Source organism: Pan paniscus, chromosome 14 (genome assembly GCF_029289425.2).
Source record: "Pan paniscus chromosome 14, NHGRI_mPanPan1-v2.0_pri, whole genome shotgun sequence".
NCBI lineage: Eukaryota > Metazoa > Chordata > Mammalia > Primates > Hominidae > Pan > Pan paniscus.
In genome coordinates, this window is record NC_073263.2 from 52,156,592 (window position 1) to 52,173,961 (window position 17,370).

The following is a 17,370-nucleotide window of genomic DNA, read 5'->3' on the forward strand; positions in this document are numbered from 1 at the left end:
CTCAGTGCTAGCTGACATCTTTGAGCTGAGAAAAAAAATATTGTTAAAAATGCTCATCTATTCTCAAGAGATGTCATCTGCTAAGGAGTGACCAAGAAAATGGTCCAATAACCCTGAAACCATTGCTCAAATCTTAGCTATGTAAGGGGAGACTTGTAAATTAATGAGGACGGCAAGGATTTCATCAGACAGAGCTTTCAGGCTGCTAAAATGCTTCCTCCTCCCTTCTCATGTGTTTTCCCCTCATCTTACGCAAATAAGAGGGGGCCTTCAGAGAATTACTTGGAGAGCTGACCTAGGACCCCTAGGCTTTGGGGAACATAGAATGTATTAGTGTCTATTGCTGCTGAAACAAATTAGCACACATTTAACAGCTTAAAAATAGCAAAATTACTACCTCACAGTTCTGTAGGTTAGAAGTCCAGTGGGCGCGGCTGGTGTGTGGGCTTCAAGCCTCACAGGGCTGAAATCAAGGTGTTGGCCAGGCTGTACTCCCTCCTAGAGTCTCTAATGAAGCATCTGTTTCCAGGCTTCTGCGCCTTGTTGGCGGAATTCCGTTCAATTTGCCTGCTGGACTGAGGTCCCTGCTTCCCTGTGGGCTGTCGGTGGGAACTGCCACTGGCTCCTTGCAGCCTTTCTCTGATTCTTGCACAAGGGCACCTACATCTCAGAGCCAGCGAGAGTGTGAGTGTGTGGAATCCTTCTCACGAGGCCTCATCTCTCTGACTTTCGTCGGGAAATGTTCTCTGCTTTTAAACGATCATGTAATTATTTTGAGCCTACCCGATAATCCAGGATAATCCCCTCATCTAAAAATCTGTTACCTTAACCACATCTGCAAAGTCCCTGTTGCCGTGTAATGTAAGCTATTCACAGGTTCTGGGGATTAGGAAAAGGACATCTTTGGTGGGGGCCTTATTCAGCCTACCACATAGAGATTAGTACCTGAAAAGCCAGCAGGTGAGAAGCTAGACAGAGCAGCTGGTGGCAGCTAAAGGAGAAAGGGGGCGAGAGCTGGAGAAGTCGCACTTCCACCGATGGCGCAGCAAAGGGGATGTTGCCCCGGAGGACTCAGGGAACGGAACTGGGCTATCAGCTGAGAATGGGGCTCCACTCAAAAGGAGGAACCAACAGGAGACACAAGGAACCCCAGCAGGAAGAAGTCGGAGATGGAGGAGGGGAAGTCGTAGCTGGAGGAGACATGTGTGTTAGGAAGCTACAATGGCAGCTCCCTAGTGGAGGTGTTTCGGAAAAACTCTGAAGATTCCCCTTGAGAAAATCATCGGCCTTCAGACAACGTCTATGCCAGATAATGCTACCAAATCACAACCTTGCCTTTCCTCCCTACTGCTGTTCCGATGTGGGAGGACCCAAAGGCAGCAGAAGAGCCAAAGAAGAGTAGCAGAAAGGCAAGGTTGGCTGTCATGCCCTGGCGCACCTTGCTGCTACCCTGCAGCTCCCTGCCACCTGGCCATGCACTGCTTCCCCTCTACACCCTGCTGAGGCAGGTCTGGGCTGGGGACACAGGAAGCTTTGAGTTGGGTGAGCAATTGAAGCTTTGATGTTAGACTGAACTGGACCTTCAAGATCTCAAAACACAAAGTATTTGTTAGTAACTGAAAGGTGGCATAAATGTTAGATCAACCTAGGATTTTATCACCAAATAAGGAAACAAGTTCACTGGGCAGTTCTAAGAAAGAATAGAATTGCTTCCTGCTTGGTCTTTTTTGTTTAATAGACCAGATTCACAAATGCCCCAACCCTTCTCTAGCAATGTGTAGGTTCTGATCACCAAGGGCTATCTCAAGAGAAGGGCCAAACATCTCCATTAACAGGAACTCAAGCCCTTGTTTCATTGAAATGTTTGGTTACAGCTTAATGACCACAGTTGCAAAGCCAGAATATTGAGTTTTTATATGCTATATTATTTACATGGAATAATGCCCTCTTGGTACCATATTGAACATAGTAAATTCTCTGTTAATTGACACTATACAGAAAGAGTACTTTGACTGATCGAGGAAGGCTAATGTTTTTTGATCTCTAATCCTTGGGCTACCTTTTCCGTGATGTCACGGAAAGAGCATTAGACTAGTTATTGTTCTAGAACTGGGACTCTCACTAACTATATACACATGGGCAGATCATTTTACATTTTTGAGCATTGGTTTCTTCATGTGTAAGGTGGTAACAACAATGTCTCCCCTGCCTTGTTCATAGGATTGTAGGGAGAATCAAATGACATAATGGTCATGAAAATATATTTCTAAGTTGTAATCTGTATATGGAATAAGGTGTTACTAGTAATTGAACATTTATATATATTCTGTAACAGGTTGTAAACTTTTAAAAGAGATCTAGTACACCATGCTTAATGGACTATTTTTTGAAAGACACATCAAAAACTGTTGACAATAATTGCCTCTAGGTAGAGACATGAGAGTGATGGGAAGGAGGCAGACTTATTTTTCACTCAATTTCCTTTTGTATCTCTTGAATTAATACTATATATACACATGACGCATTTAATTTAAACCAATACAATTCAATAACTATTTGAGAAGTTAAAGAAAAAAGATATATTTATTCTGAATAATAAATTGAAAATAATCTAATCTTTCTGTAAAATGGCTTTTTAGGATCTTTAATACTTTAGCTTTAAGTGAGATGATTTAGTTGATGCAACCAGCATGGAACTTGGCACACAGTGGGTATTCAAAAAGTGGTAGAGCCCTTTGCCTTGAGGCCATCATATGACTATCCACTCCCAGTGAATTTGCTATATACAAGGATATAGTTAATGGGATGCTGGATATTAGAAAGTTTATTGGATTTTACCAGGATGCTGGACACAGATGGTAAGTGGAAAATGCCAGAAAGTTGATGAATCATCTGGTAAACTAGTGGAAAAGGTAAATGGAGCCAGAAAGAGGCCAGAGAGGGCAAGGAAACAGAACAGGTCTGGAGAAAGGCAACTACACTTATTATATCACGTAACCCACTTTTCAGTTGCTGATGTTTCCAAAATGGTAAGTACATTTTGCAAACTGGAGTTATTCTGATCTTCATGCTATTAAATGCTTATTAATTAACAAACAGCATGAAGTCTCATTAGCTAGGCTGTGGGGTTTTTTTTTTTTTTTTCAAATTTAGGATTTCTCTTCATTTTATGGTAAGGCGCAGGGAGTCCATAAATCAGAACACTTTATGAGAAGTTCTAACACCTAGCCCTAATGCCAAGATTGAGAATCTGATAGCATAGCTATTAAAAATTAAGACCCCTGAAAGACTTCCATTTCTGCTAACAGCAATGCCCAAGGCAGCCAGACACTATGTCTCCCTTTCTGTTTTAATGTAGTTGCATCAATTCTGCTATTCTGTTATAAAGCAAGCACCTAGGATGACATTTACAAAGCAGGCAAAATGAAAATGGAACAAAAACTCGAACTATCACATGCAGAAATCACCACCAATGCTAAGACATTATAGATAATATTGACATAGCTATGGGAAAATTTAAAATCTTGCTGCTCAAAGTGCTTCTTAAACAGCCTCATCAGCATCACATGGGAGCTTGTTTCCAATGCAGAATCTCAGGCCCTCCCCCAAGACCTACAGAATCAGAATATTTTGTTTTACAAGATCCGCAAGTGATTTCTATGAATATTGAAATTTAAGAAGCACTAATTTAAATGTATCGATGTGCTCCAGGTTAAAAAAAATGTTGCTGATGAAAAGATAGCAATCGTTTTATCTCAGAAATGAGAAATGGTCAACTTTGGATTTTTCCTTGAGAATAAATAATTAATACATAAATTCAGCCCAAAACATAACATGGAAACATATTTCCAAAGAAAAGGCTTTGAGACAGTGGAACCATTTGGGTGCCATTTAAATTTAAAGAAGGAAATAGAAGAAAAAGAAGATCAAAGATGGAGACTCCAAGTCTTGGCAACTGATTGAACGTGAAGTCCTGTGAAGACCAAAGGCTCCCCACTCTGGTGATTAGAATGAGGGGCTATTGGCTGGAGAAGGAATCTACTAACTAGTGAGGTACCAACAGAATGGAGACCCAAACTAGGACATTTAAAACCTGGGATTTTTCTTCACGGGATTGCATGTTTTCTGAATCAGTCATTCTGTGTGACACCAAGAGTAGCTTTTATTGCTTTCCCCACCATGGGCCCTTGATTTAAAAGGCTTCATCTACCAAAAGCTCTCTTTTGCTAAATAAGAATATTTCCCCATTTTTATTCATTAAAGTCCTTTTGATCAGTGTCAGATAATGTGTGACCATTAAATTTGCTATAATTCTAGATAGAAGCAAAGAAACTTTATAATTTGGTTGGTATACAGTTTTCCATATATGATTTTGGTTAGAAAATAACTCAAGGACTTTCCCTAATTGTGCAAAAGAACAAGAATCCATTGCTAACCTGAGTGAAATTTCTCAGGACTAAGGTAAGAAGAAGGACTAAGGTCAAGAATGGGGGTTATAAAATAGGAAGAGTTTTCCTACTGTTTCTGTAATGAGGTCTTCCCGTTAACAAATTCAGTTAAAGTCACTAGGAATTAACCTACACACCTGGAAATGCTCAGACCTGTCCCACTTGGAAACAAACTGGAGAAACAGTAGACATCAGCAATCAGCGGGTGACTCTTTATTTTGAATTTGGGAATAATAAAATAAAGAAAAATCATTTGTAACTGTCACTTGCAATGTGGAAGGCCCTCATCATTCTAATTGCAGGGGCTGGGTTATAATCCATTACCATGAATAATTTCTTCTAGAAAGTGCCTACATAGTAAACCAGACTATCAGGACTCTAGCCAGCTTTATGTTACGTTTTTGGTGATTTAAGGAATTCTGTTACAACAGGTGACATTTTTGAGAGTGGAAATATACTTACATGGAACAAAAGTCTTAACTCCATGAGTAATTTTTAGTTGGCAGAGGTGCAAATTCTTCTTCAGTATTTCAGCATGGAGATTTTTAGTAAGGTTTTCAATTAATTAAAAAATTTAAAAACTCTTCCTCATAAAAACTCTGTACCTCAAAGGTAACTTTAATAGGTACCTAAACTAGCTAAAAGATTGAGCTCTGTGTTGACATTTTTGGAGAATAATGCGGCAGCTGTTATGTTTGAATGTGTATTTGGGTCCCACCTTGAACAGACGGGAAACAACTGTTTTAAAATCTCTTTTCTCTGTGTAGGTTTAGGTGCAGTCATCTTGGATTTGAGTCGTGCTTGTGAATTTTCATGTGTTACAACAACCAGGTGAATATGCTGCTGTGATTCAATGTCAGTAGGAATTAATACGTGGTTTAGTTAGCAAGTTAGAACTGTCTCACATTAGATATGACTTTAGACAGTTTTATAAGAAAAATGGAATGAATTGAATATAGTCACTTGAGTTAAAGTATCTTTTACAGTCTCTCTATTCCTTTGGAGCTGATGGCAAGCCTAGAGAAGCATGCTAAAACAAGCTGACCCGAAAGTCACATTCTTCTAGTTCTCACTTTGTGGAGTAGGCACAATTCAAATATTGTAGAAGAATATCTCTTGACTTGGGGATTTGCTAACAAAGTTGAAAAACAAGCAAATTATAAAATGGTATCATGTAATAGACAACAATTTTATGGCTATCTCAGTGGTTTCATTGGTTCCTCCTCCTGGGATGGCAGCTGATCCTGGGCATGCTCTCACAGTACTACAGAAACACAGGAACCCAGGCCAACCTCTAGGCTTGGAACCAGGGCATCATCCCTTTTGCCTTCTACTTTGGGCCAAAGCACATCATGTGGCAAGCTGAGAGTTAAGGGGCATAGATACAACCTCAAATATGTTTCCGTGTGTTTTCATTTTTCCTTTCTTCCCTTCCTTCTTCATATGTCAGCCAAACTTGGTAAGATCTTTAAAAATGGGGCTCTTGCAAGCCTAATGACCAGATCAGGGCAAGATCAGGCTGAAACATCCTTTAGGAGAGCCAGATCTAGTGCTTTGCCTCCTGCATTTGGGGAATGTGATGATGTATGTGAGAGCACCACTAAACTGCAACATGCAACCTGTGTGAAAGACACACAGACACCATCCCAGACTATTAGACAGTTTTGTGGTTGTTATTGTTTTATTCTCATGTTATTGTTTTATTACTTAGCAGATTAACAAATTCTCAAACTAAATTCTATCCTAATATTCCTCCTAAACTTATCCTGTAGACATGCGGGACCACTTTCTCACTTATTTCTTAACAGAGAGGAATAAGAAATGGTCACAATCCTCTTTATACTTAATTTGACATGATAAATTTTTTAAGATGAAGAAAAGTAACTCCCTAAAATTATAGAAAAGGTGAGCAAATAATTGTATAAATCAGGGCAGGGAAGCCCTTTCTAAGTAACTTAATATCAAAGACAGGAGCCCTAAAGGAAAAAAAAATGTAGATTTGGCTATATATGAATTTAGAATATTTATATATTAAAGCCCAGTGTGATGGTTAATATTGAATGTCAACTTGATTGGATTGAAGGATGCAAAGTATTGTTCCTGGGTGTGTCTAAGGGTGTTGCCAAAGGAGATTAACATCTGAGTCAGTGGACTGGGAGAGGCTGACCCAGCTGCAATGTGAGTGGGCACAATCTAATCAGCTGCCAGTACGGCCAGACTAAAGCAGGCAGAAGAAGGTGGAAGAAGCCGACTTGCTGAGTCTTACGGCTTTCATCTTTTCTTCCCTCCTGGATGCTTCCTGCCCTCGAACATCAGACTCCAAGTTCTTCAGCTTTCGGACTCTCGGACTTAGACCAGTGGTTTGCCAGGGGCTCTCGGGCCTTCAGCCACAGACTGAAGGATACACTGTCAGCTTCCCTACTTTTGGGGTTTTGGGACTGGGACTGGTTTCCTTCCTCCTCAGCTTGCAGACAGCCTATCGTGGGATTTCACCTTGTGATCGTGTGAGTCAATTCTCCTTAATAAACTCCTCTTCACATATACATCTATCTTATTCTGTCCCTCTAGAGAACCCTGACTAATACATCTAGCATTAAAAAAAAATGCAAGTGATAAACTGGGAAATAATATTCATAATATATATGACAGATTAAATGTTTGTTATTTTTTGTTATATTATTTATGTTACTACCAAAATGGCAAAAAATGAATAAAAATAATACAAAATTATAAACAGAAGAAGAGACAATGGACAAAGGAAATCAAATTTTTGAAAGATGGAGAACAGGTAAAAAGATCAACAGAACTGAAAACTCAAGCATCAAGTACCTGTGAAGGAAATGCCAGTGAGAAGCAAGCCAACCCTTGCAAGGCAGCACTAGAAAGTCTAGGCATGGGAAGTACTAGCTAGTGTGGAAGGCAGTGCATTTCACAACAGGAACAATGTAACATCCAATAAGTATGACCAATACCTTCAAAATCACTAGAAAAGAAATGCAAATTTTAAAGAGATTTATATCAGGCTGCAAAGGCTGAAAATATAATATTCAGCATTTTTTTTTCATTCACTCATCAAATATATGCCAGAAGCCAGACAACCCTTTTGAAGAGCTTTTCTGCAAAGGCCCATTTACATTTCCTTCACAGAGAAAGGTGAGAGCAAGTAGAGAAGAGCATGGGGTTGTGTGGATTATGAGAATGGCCCCGTTTCTTCACTCATCTATATAAAGAAGCCCTTTGCCACGTAACTTTGCAGTGTCCTCCCAACATGGCTGGAGTGACCTGCCCCATCCTTGACTCTCAGCTTGCCATGTGACATGCTTTGGTGTAAAGAATAAGGTGGAAGGGATGATGTCCTGGTTTTAAGCCCAGAGGTAGGCCTGGGCTCCTGTGTTTCTGTATCATTATGAGAGCATGGCTGGGCTCACCTGCTTTTCCAGGAGGAGGAACCAGTGGGAACACTAAGATAGCCATAAACTTCTTCTCTATTACACTATACCCTTTTCTAATCTGTATTTTGACTTTGTTAACAAATCCTCAAGTCAATAAATATTCTTCCATAATATATTTTTTGGAGATTCTTGCCACTACACTTCTGGGAAACAAATGAACAAATTAACATTTTCTATGTATTATTTTTCTGCTTATTTACATTAAATTAAAAAAATTCACAAAACAAGGAATACGCTATTGCACAGTGGGTTAGGCAGTGGAATTCCTTTTCTAAAATACAATGTTATCTATTTAAAGCACATTCAGCAAAATGCTTGGCTACCTTCACAGAATTCTCTACCATAACATTAATCTATTACTTTAGGGTTTTGGAACAAGAATTCATCCTCAAGTACTATTGTCCTTCATAAACCATTCCCACAATTTTTTTCATTATTTGAAAAATTAAACTTATTTTGAGATGATTGTAGATTTGCATGTAGTTGTAGGAAATACTACAGAGATTCTGTGTACGCTTTATCTAATTTCTCCCAATAGTAGCAGTTTGCAAAACTATAGTACAACCTGGCAACCAGGATATTGACATCATAGCATTCCATTGATCTTATTCAGATCTCTCCAGTTTTACTTGTACTCATTTGCAAAACAACTTTAGAGGCTATGGAATATTCTATTGTATTGATAAATGTATCAGATTTTCTTAAGCAATCCCTTAATGTTGAACATTAGTATGTTTCTAATTTTCAGTGCAATAAAGGTTTCATAAACATTTTAATATAAATTTTATTGCATATATCTGTTTTACAGATTAAATTTCTTCAAGTGGAAATATTAAGTCAAAGAAATTACCTATTTCTAATAATTCTTACTGAAGAAGTGAAACCTAGCAGGAAGAATGGTATTTGGTAACTAGACTTTCAATTGTATTTTATAATTAGCCATCAATTTTATTTGATAATTAATGTATATTCTTCCCAATATACAATAACATCCCCTAGTTTAAAAAAACAACAAACATTATGGACCTCTATATCTATTAGCTACCATTGCATAATATTCTTCGGTAGTTTTAAACAATAATTGTACACACACACACACACACATACACACACACACGTATTGGTCATCTCAGGCTTCCATAACTAAATACCATAGATGGGGTGGCTTAAACAACAGAAATTTGTTTTTCAGGGTTCTGGAGCTTGGAAGTCTGAGACCAGGGTGTGACTGTGGTTGGGTTCTGGTGAGAGCCTCTTTGGTTTGTTGACAGTCACCTTCTTGCTGTGTCCTCATGTGAGGGGAAGTAGAGGGAGAAAAAGCTCTCTGGTGTCTTTTTTTATAAGGGCACTAATCACATCATGAAAGCCCTACCCTCAAAACCTCGTCTCAGCCTATTTATCTCCCAAAGGCCCCATCTCCAAATTCCATCACATTGGAGCTTAGGGCTTCCACCTATGAATCTTTCTGGGGTGCAGTATGGTTCAGTCTATAGCAGAAAAAAAAAATAATAAATATATATATATGTACACACACACACATATATATATATAATTTATATTCATGTATACTTGTATAGTTGAAAGTCTCCAAGATAATGAACAAAATGCTGAATGGTTATTTCTGGGTCATAGAAGGAGAGCAAATTCTAGAACTTTTTTCTTTTTGTTTCTCTGTGTTTTCCAAGTTTTATTCACTGAGCATGTACTACCATTGTGTTTATAAAATACTAAATTTTTAAAAGAAAAAGATGTTTTAAATTATGAGGTACAGATGGTCAATACATTTAATAATAAAAGTTGGAATGGCACATAGCCCATCACTAATTGAAGAAAAAGCTTTAGAATATGCAGTCCTTTAAGCAAACTAACCTAAAACTAATGAAATCCCCTTGTTCGTGATGATAGTTGCTATCACTCTCCTCTTAACTGTCTTTCAAAATAATGATCACAGGCTGAATCTCTTTTCTACCAGTGTTCTATTTATTAACTTATATTATAAAATTACTTTTTTCTTTTGTGAATGCACACCATACTTCTTCATCTTTTATCCCTGGGGCTCCTAGGCAACATCAGAGTGAGATATTTTTGTGAGTCTCAGATATTATTAAAAAGATGCTGTGGGAGGGTTGATGGAAGCACACAATATCACAGCTCCTCTTCCTCTTTCCTACGGATGAAATCTGGCAGGCAAAAAAGAAAAGCAACAAAAACAAAAATTAAAGGACTCCCCAAACAAGGTGAAAGTGAATTAGAGGGAAAGTTGGGATAGTGAAAGGGAAGAGAGGCACAGAGAAAGAGTCAATTGCCTTGGAAATGATAGAGGAGATTCTGTCAACCAGGATATGTTGGGTGTTGCTGCCGTAACAAATGCCCTCCAAATCCTATAGCGCATGCCTCACTCACTCAGGCTATCGGCCCATCGCATCAGGGTGAGCTCTGCTCATCAGCATCACTCAGGAGCCCAAACTTCAGGAGCAGCCACCATTTCAAATGTCACTGGTTGCCACACTAAAAGGAAAAAGAGAGTGACTCTGAGGGTCCCATGCCAGCAATTAAATGTTTCGGTCTAAAAGTGACAGACATCATTTCTGCTTGTAACCTACATTGCCTCAAACTATTTATATGTTCCCACAACAAAGGGCAGAAGGCCTTCCTACCACAGGTGTTCCAGAAGACCTGGAAATACTTTCCAAACAACACTAATATCAATAGCCCATGGTCTGGGCTGACTGTATGTATGTAAGCCAAAGTTAGTTGACCACAATGCCCAGCTCCCCCGTTCGCAATGTCCTTGAGTCTCTGCCTGGTGCCAGCAGTGAACTACCTTGCCTCCACTGGCCACAAGTATGAAGTGTCTGCAAAAGAAAGCCCACTGACCCAAAGAGAAGGGAATCCAGGTCCCAATCTTCACCAGCCAGCCACGTGGTCATGGGCTGTGACTTTGTCAATGGGCTCATTGACAAAATTAGGAAATCCCTGAAATCTCTTTCTGCTCTAACCTGCTTTGATCCTTAGTGATGTGCACTTGTGCACCACTTTGCCAGATTGTAGGAGGATGAGAGGCTGTGCACTGCTTAAGATCTGAGGTTTGGTTTTTCCCTCCTTTAGTCAAGACAGGCTCTGTGTGCATGGAGCTCCTGCCCAGGTCTGCCTCAGGTCTGAGCCCAGACAGCAGCTGCTCCACCCCTAGGGCTTGTGGAATTAGCTGTCTATGAGATTACAAAGTAATTAGCTGTCTATGAGATTCAGAATGAAAAGTGAGCCCATGTAGCATAATTTCATGTTTTCATCAAGAACTAGTAGATTTTAAAAATCAAAGAGAAGGCAGGAAAATCAAGCAGTGGTCAGGAGCAGGGGCATGGGAGGGAAAAGAGATGCCGTGTCCACCTACAGCCACGGTTCAGCTGCTGGGTTAATCTGACTGTTAAACTGAACAGAGTTTGATGAAGTTTTTCTATTTTATTTTATTTTTCTGTACTACATCAACCAGTGGATTTTTTTTTTATTTCACTAAGTCAAACAATTATTTTACCAGTTTAAGAGGTATTCTATGACTATTAACAAATAACTCTAATCATGAAGGTCTTGGTCTAGACTTAATTAGCTTTTGGTGGTTTGGATTGGAAATACCTTATTTTTCTCATTTACTTATCATCTATTTTTGCAGCATCATTTGTATGCAGCTAAGCATTATGTCAGGCCTCAAGGATACAAAGATCAATGCAGTGTGATTCCTGCCTTCAAGGGACCTATCACTGTCTTGGAGAAGTAACGGTGAAAATTATAGTCAACAAACTACATGACTGCTTTCCCTACTCCTGCCTTGTGGCCTTAGGACACTTAGGTAACATGGCCTTGCCAACCTCTGGGTGCTATTAGACTCATGAGATCCCCAGCCAGGCCTCTCCACCTCAGCACTTTGTTGATTTGCCTCCTTTGACCATCCCCAGGGCAACATGCCCATTCCTTTTTCTGTTTTTCTAGCTCCCCCACCCACCCCTCCTCAGCTGACAGTTTACTTCTCCAACTTCAACAGCTTCTACCCAAATCCCCCTGGGAACCAGCCTGCAACAGTCACCTGACTTTCCCGCCTCCTCCTTTCACGGAACACAGGCTTCCATTTAACCAGAAATACATGTTTTTTAACTTAAATTTCCCTTGAAAATACACAAGGGTTTAAATTAAGGGTAAATGTTGCATTTTCAAATCACAAAAGTTTTTGCCAAAATTCACAATGTTTGAAAAAAATAGGTTGAGACACTTTCTGAAAGGTTTTCCCATCTGCAGTGAAATTTGTGGATCGCATGGGAGGTCTTTTCATGTGTGTCATCGTTCTGAGAGCCCACTGGCTATGCCTTTTATTTCTCCAGGCATGGGTGCACCTCGGGGGTGGGCTGAGCACCTATGACTCTAGGTGGCAGTTTCTAATTAGGGCTGTGACCTTGACCATGCCCCCTACCTTCCTGGGCCTCAGGAAATGAAGATGGAACCAGCTCCACTCATAACTGAGCCTGGAGACTTCATGTTTCTAGACTTACTGGGATTCTTGGATGACACATGCCAATTAATCCAGTTAATCTTTTTCTTATCAGCAAGAGGCAAGAGGAAAGTGGGGGCACGGGGAAGGTGAAATTATTTATATCCTCAATTTTATATGTTTTTCTGGGCAATGTTTTGAGCACTGCACATACCATATATCTGCTAGAGGTGCCCAGCAATGTGAGACAAAACTCATAGCAGGCAATGGAATGAAGAGCCACCTCCTCTGAGCTACAAAATCATTGCTATGCTAAAAACTGTAATCCTACGAGGTCTATGACTTTTTTTGTCCTTAATATGTGCTAAGTGTTACCCAAAAAAGAATAAGAAGTTCTGTACACTCTTGCATACGTGTGTGTGTGTGCGAGTGTGTGTGTGAACAAGGAGGTTTCCGAATGTATGAAGAGGCAGAGATTGAAAAATCATCTTGTGATATTCACAAGTATGAGGTCTAGGTATTTTTTTTCTCTGTTTTTAGTAAGCATGTGTGCATGCATATGTGGGTGAGGACTGAAGAATTAACAAAAGCTCCAACCAAATACTAATTTGTTCAGTGAATGTGAAGGTAATCCAGGATGAGGCCTGATTTCATATTTGCATGCAATCACAGTATTTTCTTTGCCACCGAGTTGTTCATCTGGGAGGTGGGGGTCATTGACACCAGCTGGTTTGAGGTGCCACACCTGTGAAGGGCTGCTCCCATCATTCTCACCTGACTCTCATGAGAAGCTACATCCCCCTAAGGCCTGGGCTCCCTGTGATTCCCAAGGAATCACGTTGGGAATACCTCCAGGGTTGCTGTGTCTGTTGGTCTCAGTTCCCTGGGCCAGTCCTCTTCCACTTCCCTGAAGAGATTCCAAGTTATCCTCCTGGCTTTTCTCGGACCCTACACTGATCCCCATTACAACCTCAAGATGTGCAGAGCCACACACTGCTGTGACTTTGGGTTATTCTGCATGAACACTCGGTGTCACCGCCAGGCAAGCTGCCTCCCCAGCCTCTTCCAGAATGAGACACCTTCTCTCTGCTTCTCCCCTGTGGGTGCTGGATCACTGCAGGTAAGTCACCTCGGGAATCTGGTGAAAATAAAGTTTCTTTCTTAGTAGATCTGGGGTGGTGCCTGAGAGTTTGCATTTCTAACAGCTTGCAGGTGAGAAAGGTGCAGTCCTGACTTTTTGAGAGCAAGACTTTGAAGTGCACCTCAGGCTGCAGATGTTCATACCTGGCAGGGTCACCTTCTTGGCCTCTGGGTCCAGCCCTGGCCACAGGAACACCTCTCAGGAGATAGGAAGAAGCTAGTCCTTAGGTTGTAAAGTAATCACATGAGGTTGGGCTTTGGTGGGGGGTGGGAATGGGTGTCTGCAGCTTTTTCCAATTACAGATAAGAAACTAGTTGTTTTAAAGACCAATAAGAAATATAATAGACTAACATTGCAGTTCCCTAGATATATATAGTCTAAGAAATAGTGGTCCTATGTGATGTTAATAGGAGTTATGTGCAAAAGGAATCTCTATGCTCAAATGAGTTCTAGAATTTAAAATCTAAACACAAGGTTAAACAAAGTTTAATAGGTTTTTACTGCAGAACTTTTCAAAAGCTTTAATAAGTGAACGTACATTATAGATCTCCAAGAAGGACATAAAGTATGCTACACTCCCCAAAAGTGTTTTCCCAGGAAAGCCCTATTTTTTTTTTCAGCGAGGTTAATAGGACTAAATCTCCATGGGGAAGGGTCAAGCTCTTTGGGAAAGTGTAACATAGGAACCCACCAAGAGTTGACTTCATCAGCCTTTCTCAGCTCTTCTTTTGCCTGCCCCAAAGATTACAGAACAGAAGTGTTTGTTTTCTCAGATTCATTTGTGATAACTTAGTCATTTTAAGGATGTTCATGTGTCCATTGACTTTTTTTTTTCTTTACAAATAGCACACATTTCTCTCAAATGCTAAGCCTGGGATATAAAAATTATGTCATCATGTCACCTGTTCATATGCACATCATACTCACTACTGAAGGGTATTCCTTTACCACTGTCTCCCCTCCTTAATATACAGTTGACCCTTTACAGGGGTGAGGTTTGGGGCAATGACACCCACACCTGCACAGTTGAAAATCTTTGTATAACTTTTTTTTCAGAATTCTATCAGATATATTTATTTATTTATTTGTCTGTTGTTTTTGTTTCAGAGAGACATGTGCAGGTTTGTCACATAGGTACATTGGTTTCACGGGTTTGGTGTACAAATTATTTAATCACCCATGTATTAAAATAAGCATAGTACTCGATAGGTAGTTTTCACATCCTCACCCTCCTCCCACCCTCCACCCTCAATTAGGCTAAAGTGTTTGTTATTCCCTTCTTTATGTCTACGTGTACTCAAGTGCTTAGCTCCCACTTATAAGAAAGAACATGCAGTATTTGGTTTTCTGTTCCTTTGTCAGTTCACTTAGGATAGTGAACTCCAGCTCCATGCATGTTGCTGCAAATGACAATATCTTATTCTTTTTCATGGCTGCATAGTATTCCATGGTATATATGTACCACATTTTTTTTATTCAGTCTACTATTGATGGGCACCTAGGTTGACCCCATGTCTTTGCTATTGTGAACAGTGCCACAGTGATCATTTGTGTGCATGTGTCTTTATGGTAGAAATATTTCTATTCCTTTAGGTATTTACCTAATAATGGGATTGCTGGATCAAATGGTACTTCTGTTTTAAGTTTTTTGAGAAATTACCAAACTGCTTTCCACAGTGGCTGAACTAATTTATAATACAGTGTGTAAGCAGAGTATAAGTGTTCTCTTTTCTCTGCAGCCTTGCCAGCATCTATTATTTTTTGACTTTTTAATAATAACCATTCTGACTGTTGTGAGGTGGTATCTCATTGTGGTTTTGATTTGCATTTCTTTAATGATTAGTGATGTTGAGCATTTTTTCATATGCTTGTTGGCCGCGCATACATCTTCTTTTGAAAAGTGTCTGTTCGTGTCCTGTGCCCACTTTTTAATGGGGTTATGTGTGTTCTATAACTTTGGACTCCCTGAAACTTAACTTATCATCTATTTTTGAGCAGAAGGCTTCCAGATAACATAAACAGTTCAATTAACACATATTTAGTATGTTATATGTGTTATATACCATATTCTTACAATAGAGTAAGCTAGAAAAAAAAAGAATGTTATTAAGAAAATCATAAGCGAAAATATATTTACTATTCATTAAGTGGAAGTGGATCATCATAAAGGTCTTTATGCTTGTTGTCTTCATGTTGAATAGGCTGTGGAGGAGGAGGCAGAGGAGGGGTTGGTCTTGCTGTCTCGGGGTGGCAGAGCTGGAAGAGGTGGAAGGGGAGGCAGCACACTCAGTGTAACTTTTACTGAAAAAAATCTGCAAGTAAGCAGATCTGAGCAACTCAAACCCATGTTGTTCAAGGGTCAACCGTGTAAGCAGAATGGTTGTGGTAGAGCAGAGGAAAGGTAAGAGAAAGAGTATTTAAAACAATGAGAGCAATATATTTCCCTCATTGCTTGTCACTTGCAATTAGAAAAGACCAGCAGATTGATTTGGTTAAATATTTTGAGTAAGTTTAAGAATTTTTCTTTCAAATTCAAGAGTTTGTCTGGGCAGATAGTAGAAAAAAATATAAGATAAGTGAACTCAGAGAGCAATGCTTCCTCTAGATTCTGCTGAGGGGTCTCCATCCTGGTGAATATTTCCTTGAACATAAAAGTAAAAATACTTTCCAGGGAATCTCCTGGTTTTTAAATCAGAGTGTGGCATGCAACTGGAATTTCTGTGGTTGTGTTTCAGGCAGGCAGAAAAGGCATTTTACAACTTCAAATCTGTGGGCAATTCACTCAATGGCTGCATCCCAAAATTCTGCATCCCAAGATTACCAAAATTCTGTTGGTTATCTTTGAGAGAATTAGATAAAAAAGATGGAGCAAATGAAGGTGTGTGTGTTTGTGTGTGGGTGTGAGGTAGGAAAATAAATAGAGTCTGGAGACAGGGAATCCATGGCTGATTCACTGACTTCCTACAACTTAATCAAAAGGAAAACCCCACCTCTCCACACCCACATAACAAAAGGATCAGAGGCTACTCCTTTTGCACTGCATAGCCAATGAAAAATGGAAAGTACCCCTGACTGGTCCCCTCCTGCAACCAATCAGACAGGTCGTGGCCCAAGTCTTCATGTCTAACTTTGTAACTTCACTTCAGCCTCTGATTGGTCACCTCCTGTGACCAGACTGGTCGTCGGCCAAGTCTTCATTTATGGAGAGTGTAACCAAGTAACCAATGGGAAACCTGTAGTGGGTATTTAAACCCCAGAAAATTCTGTAACCAGTGCTCTTGAGTGGAGTGTACTTTCATTTCAATAAATCTGTGCTTTCATTGCTTCATTCTTTCATTGCTTTGCTTGTGCGTTTTGTCCAATTCTTGGTTCAAAATGCCGAAAACCTGGACAACTTGTAGTCAAGGCCCTCCACTGGCAACATGTATATGTGTTTTTGAGGTGGTAGGTAGCTGAGATTGAAGATGAGTGGATTTATGAATTGAATAACAATAAATATCCTACTTAAAAATGTTAAAAGTTGGAAATCATCTCTTATTGTGATAACATATTTCTCCTCCCTGGGAATCTGTTGGACAGATTGGAGCTGGCAGGGTAGGGCCTGTATTGTTGAAGTTGCCATGGCTACTGCAGGAAGTGAGCTTTCTTCTAAAAACCTCACTGGCCCAAGAACAAACCCAGGCAAGTCTACAATTCAGTGACTTAGAAGTATTTTCTTATTCTAAAATGTTGCAGTGATAATTGCTAAGAAGTATAAACAAAGGAAAGGGAGGCTGTTTGTGTTTGTCTTTCTTCCTAATTAGTCCCTTTCCTTACATTTTCCTTAATTATCTACACACCTGAATACAAGTC

At 39.7% G+C, this 17,370-nt stretch overlaps 1 protein-coding gene across 6 annotated transcripts in view; it reads right to left on the bottom strand.

The window, feature by feature from the left end:
- The window catches only part of DLEU7 (deleted in lymphocytic leukemia 7), a 148,416-nt gene that overhangs the window by 19,046 nt on the left and 112,000 nt on the right, over positions 1 to 17,370 (bottom strand). The window contains exons 2-3 of one of the 6 annotated variants that reach the window (XR_008620634.2): positions 10,304 to 10,408; positions 8,738 to 10,080 (exon numbers count right to left, since the gene is read on the bottom strand). The exons of 3 other annotated variants lie outside the window; for them this stretch is intronic. Coding sequence is in view for 1 of the 3 variants with exons in the window: in XM_055096801.2 (XP_054952776.1) it covers positions 15,655 to 15,774 (120 nt within the window). In the remaining 2 variants the exon portion in view is untranslated. Of the gene's footprint in view, positions 1 to 8,737; positions 10,081 to 10,303; positions 10,409 to 15,639; positions 15,775 to 17,370 lie in introns of those variants that run through there. 2 more of the 6 variants (XR_004665923.3, XM_055096801.2) reach the window with 2 other exon arrangements.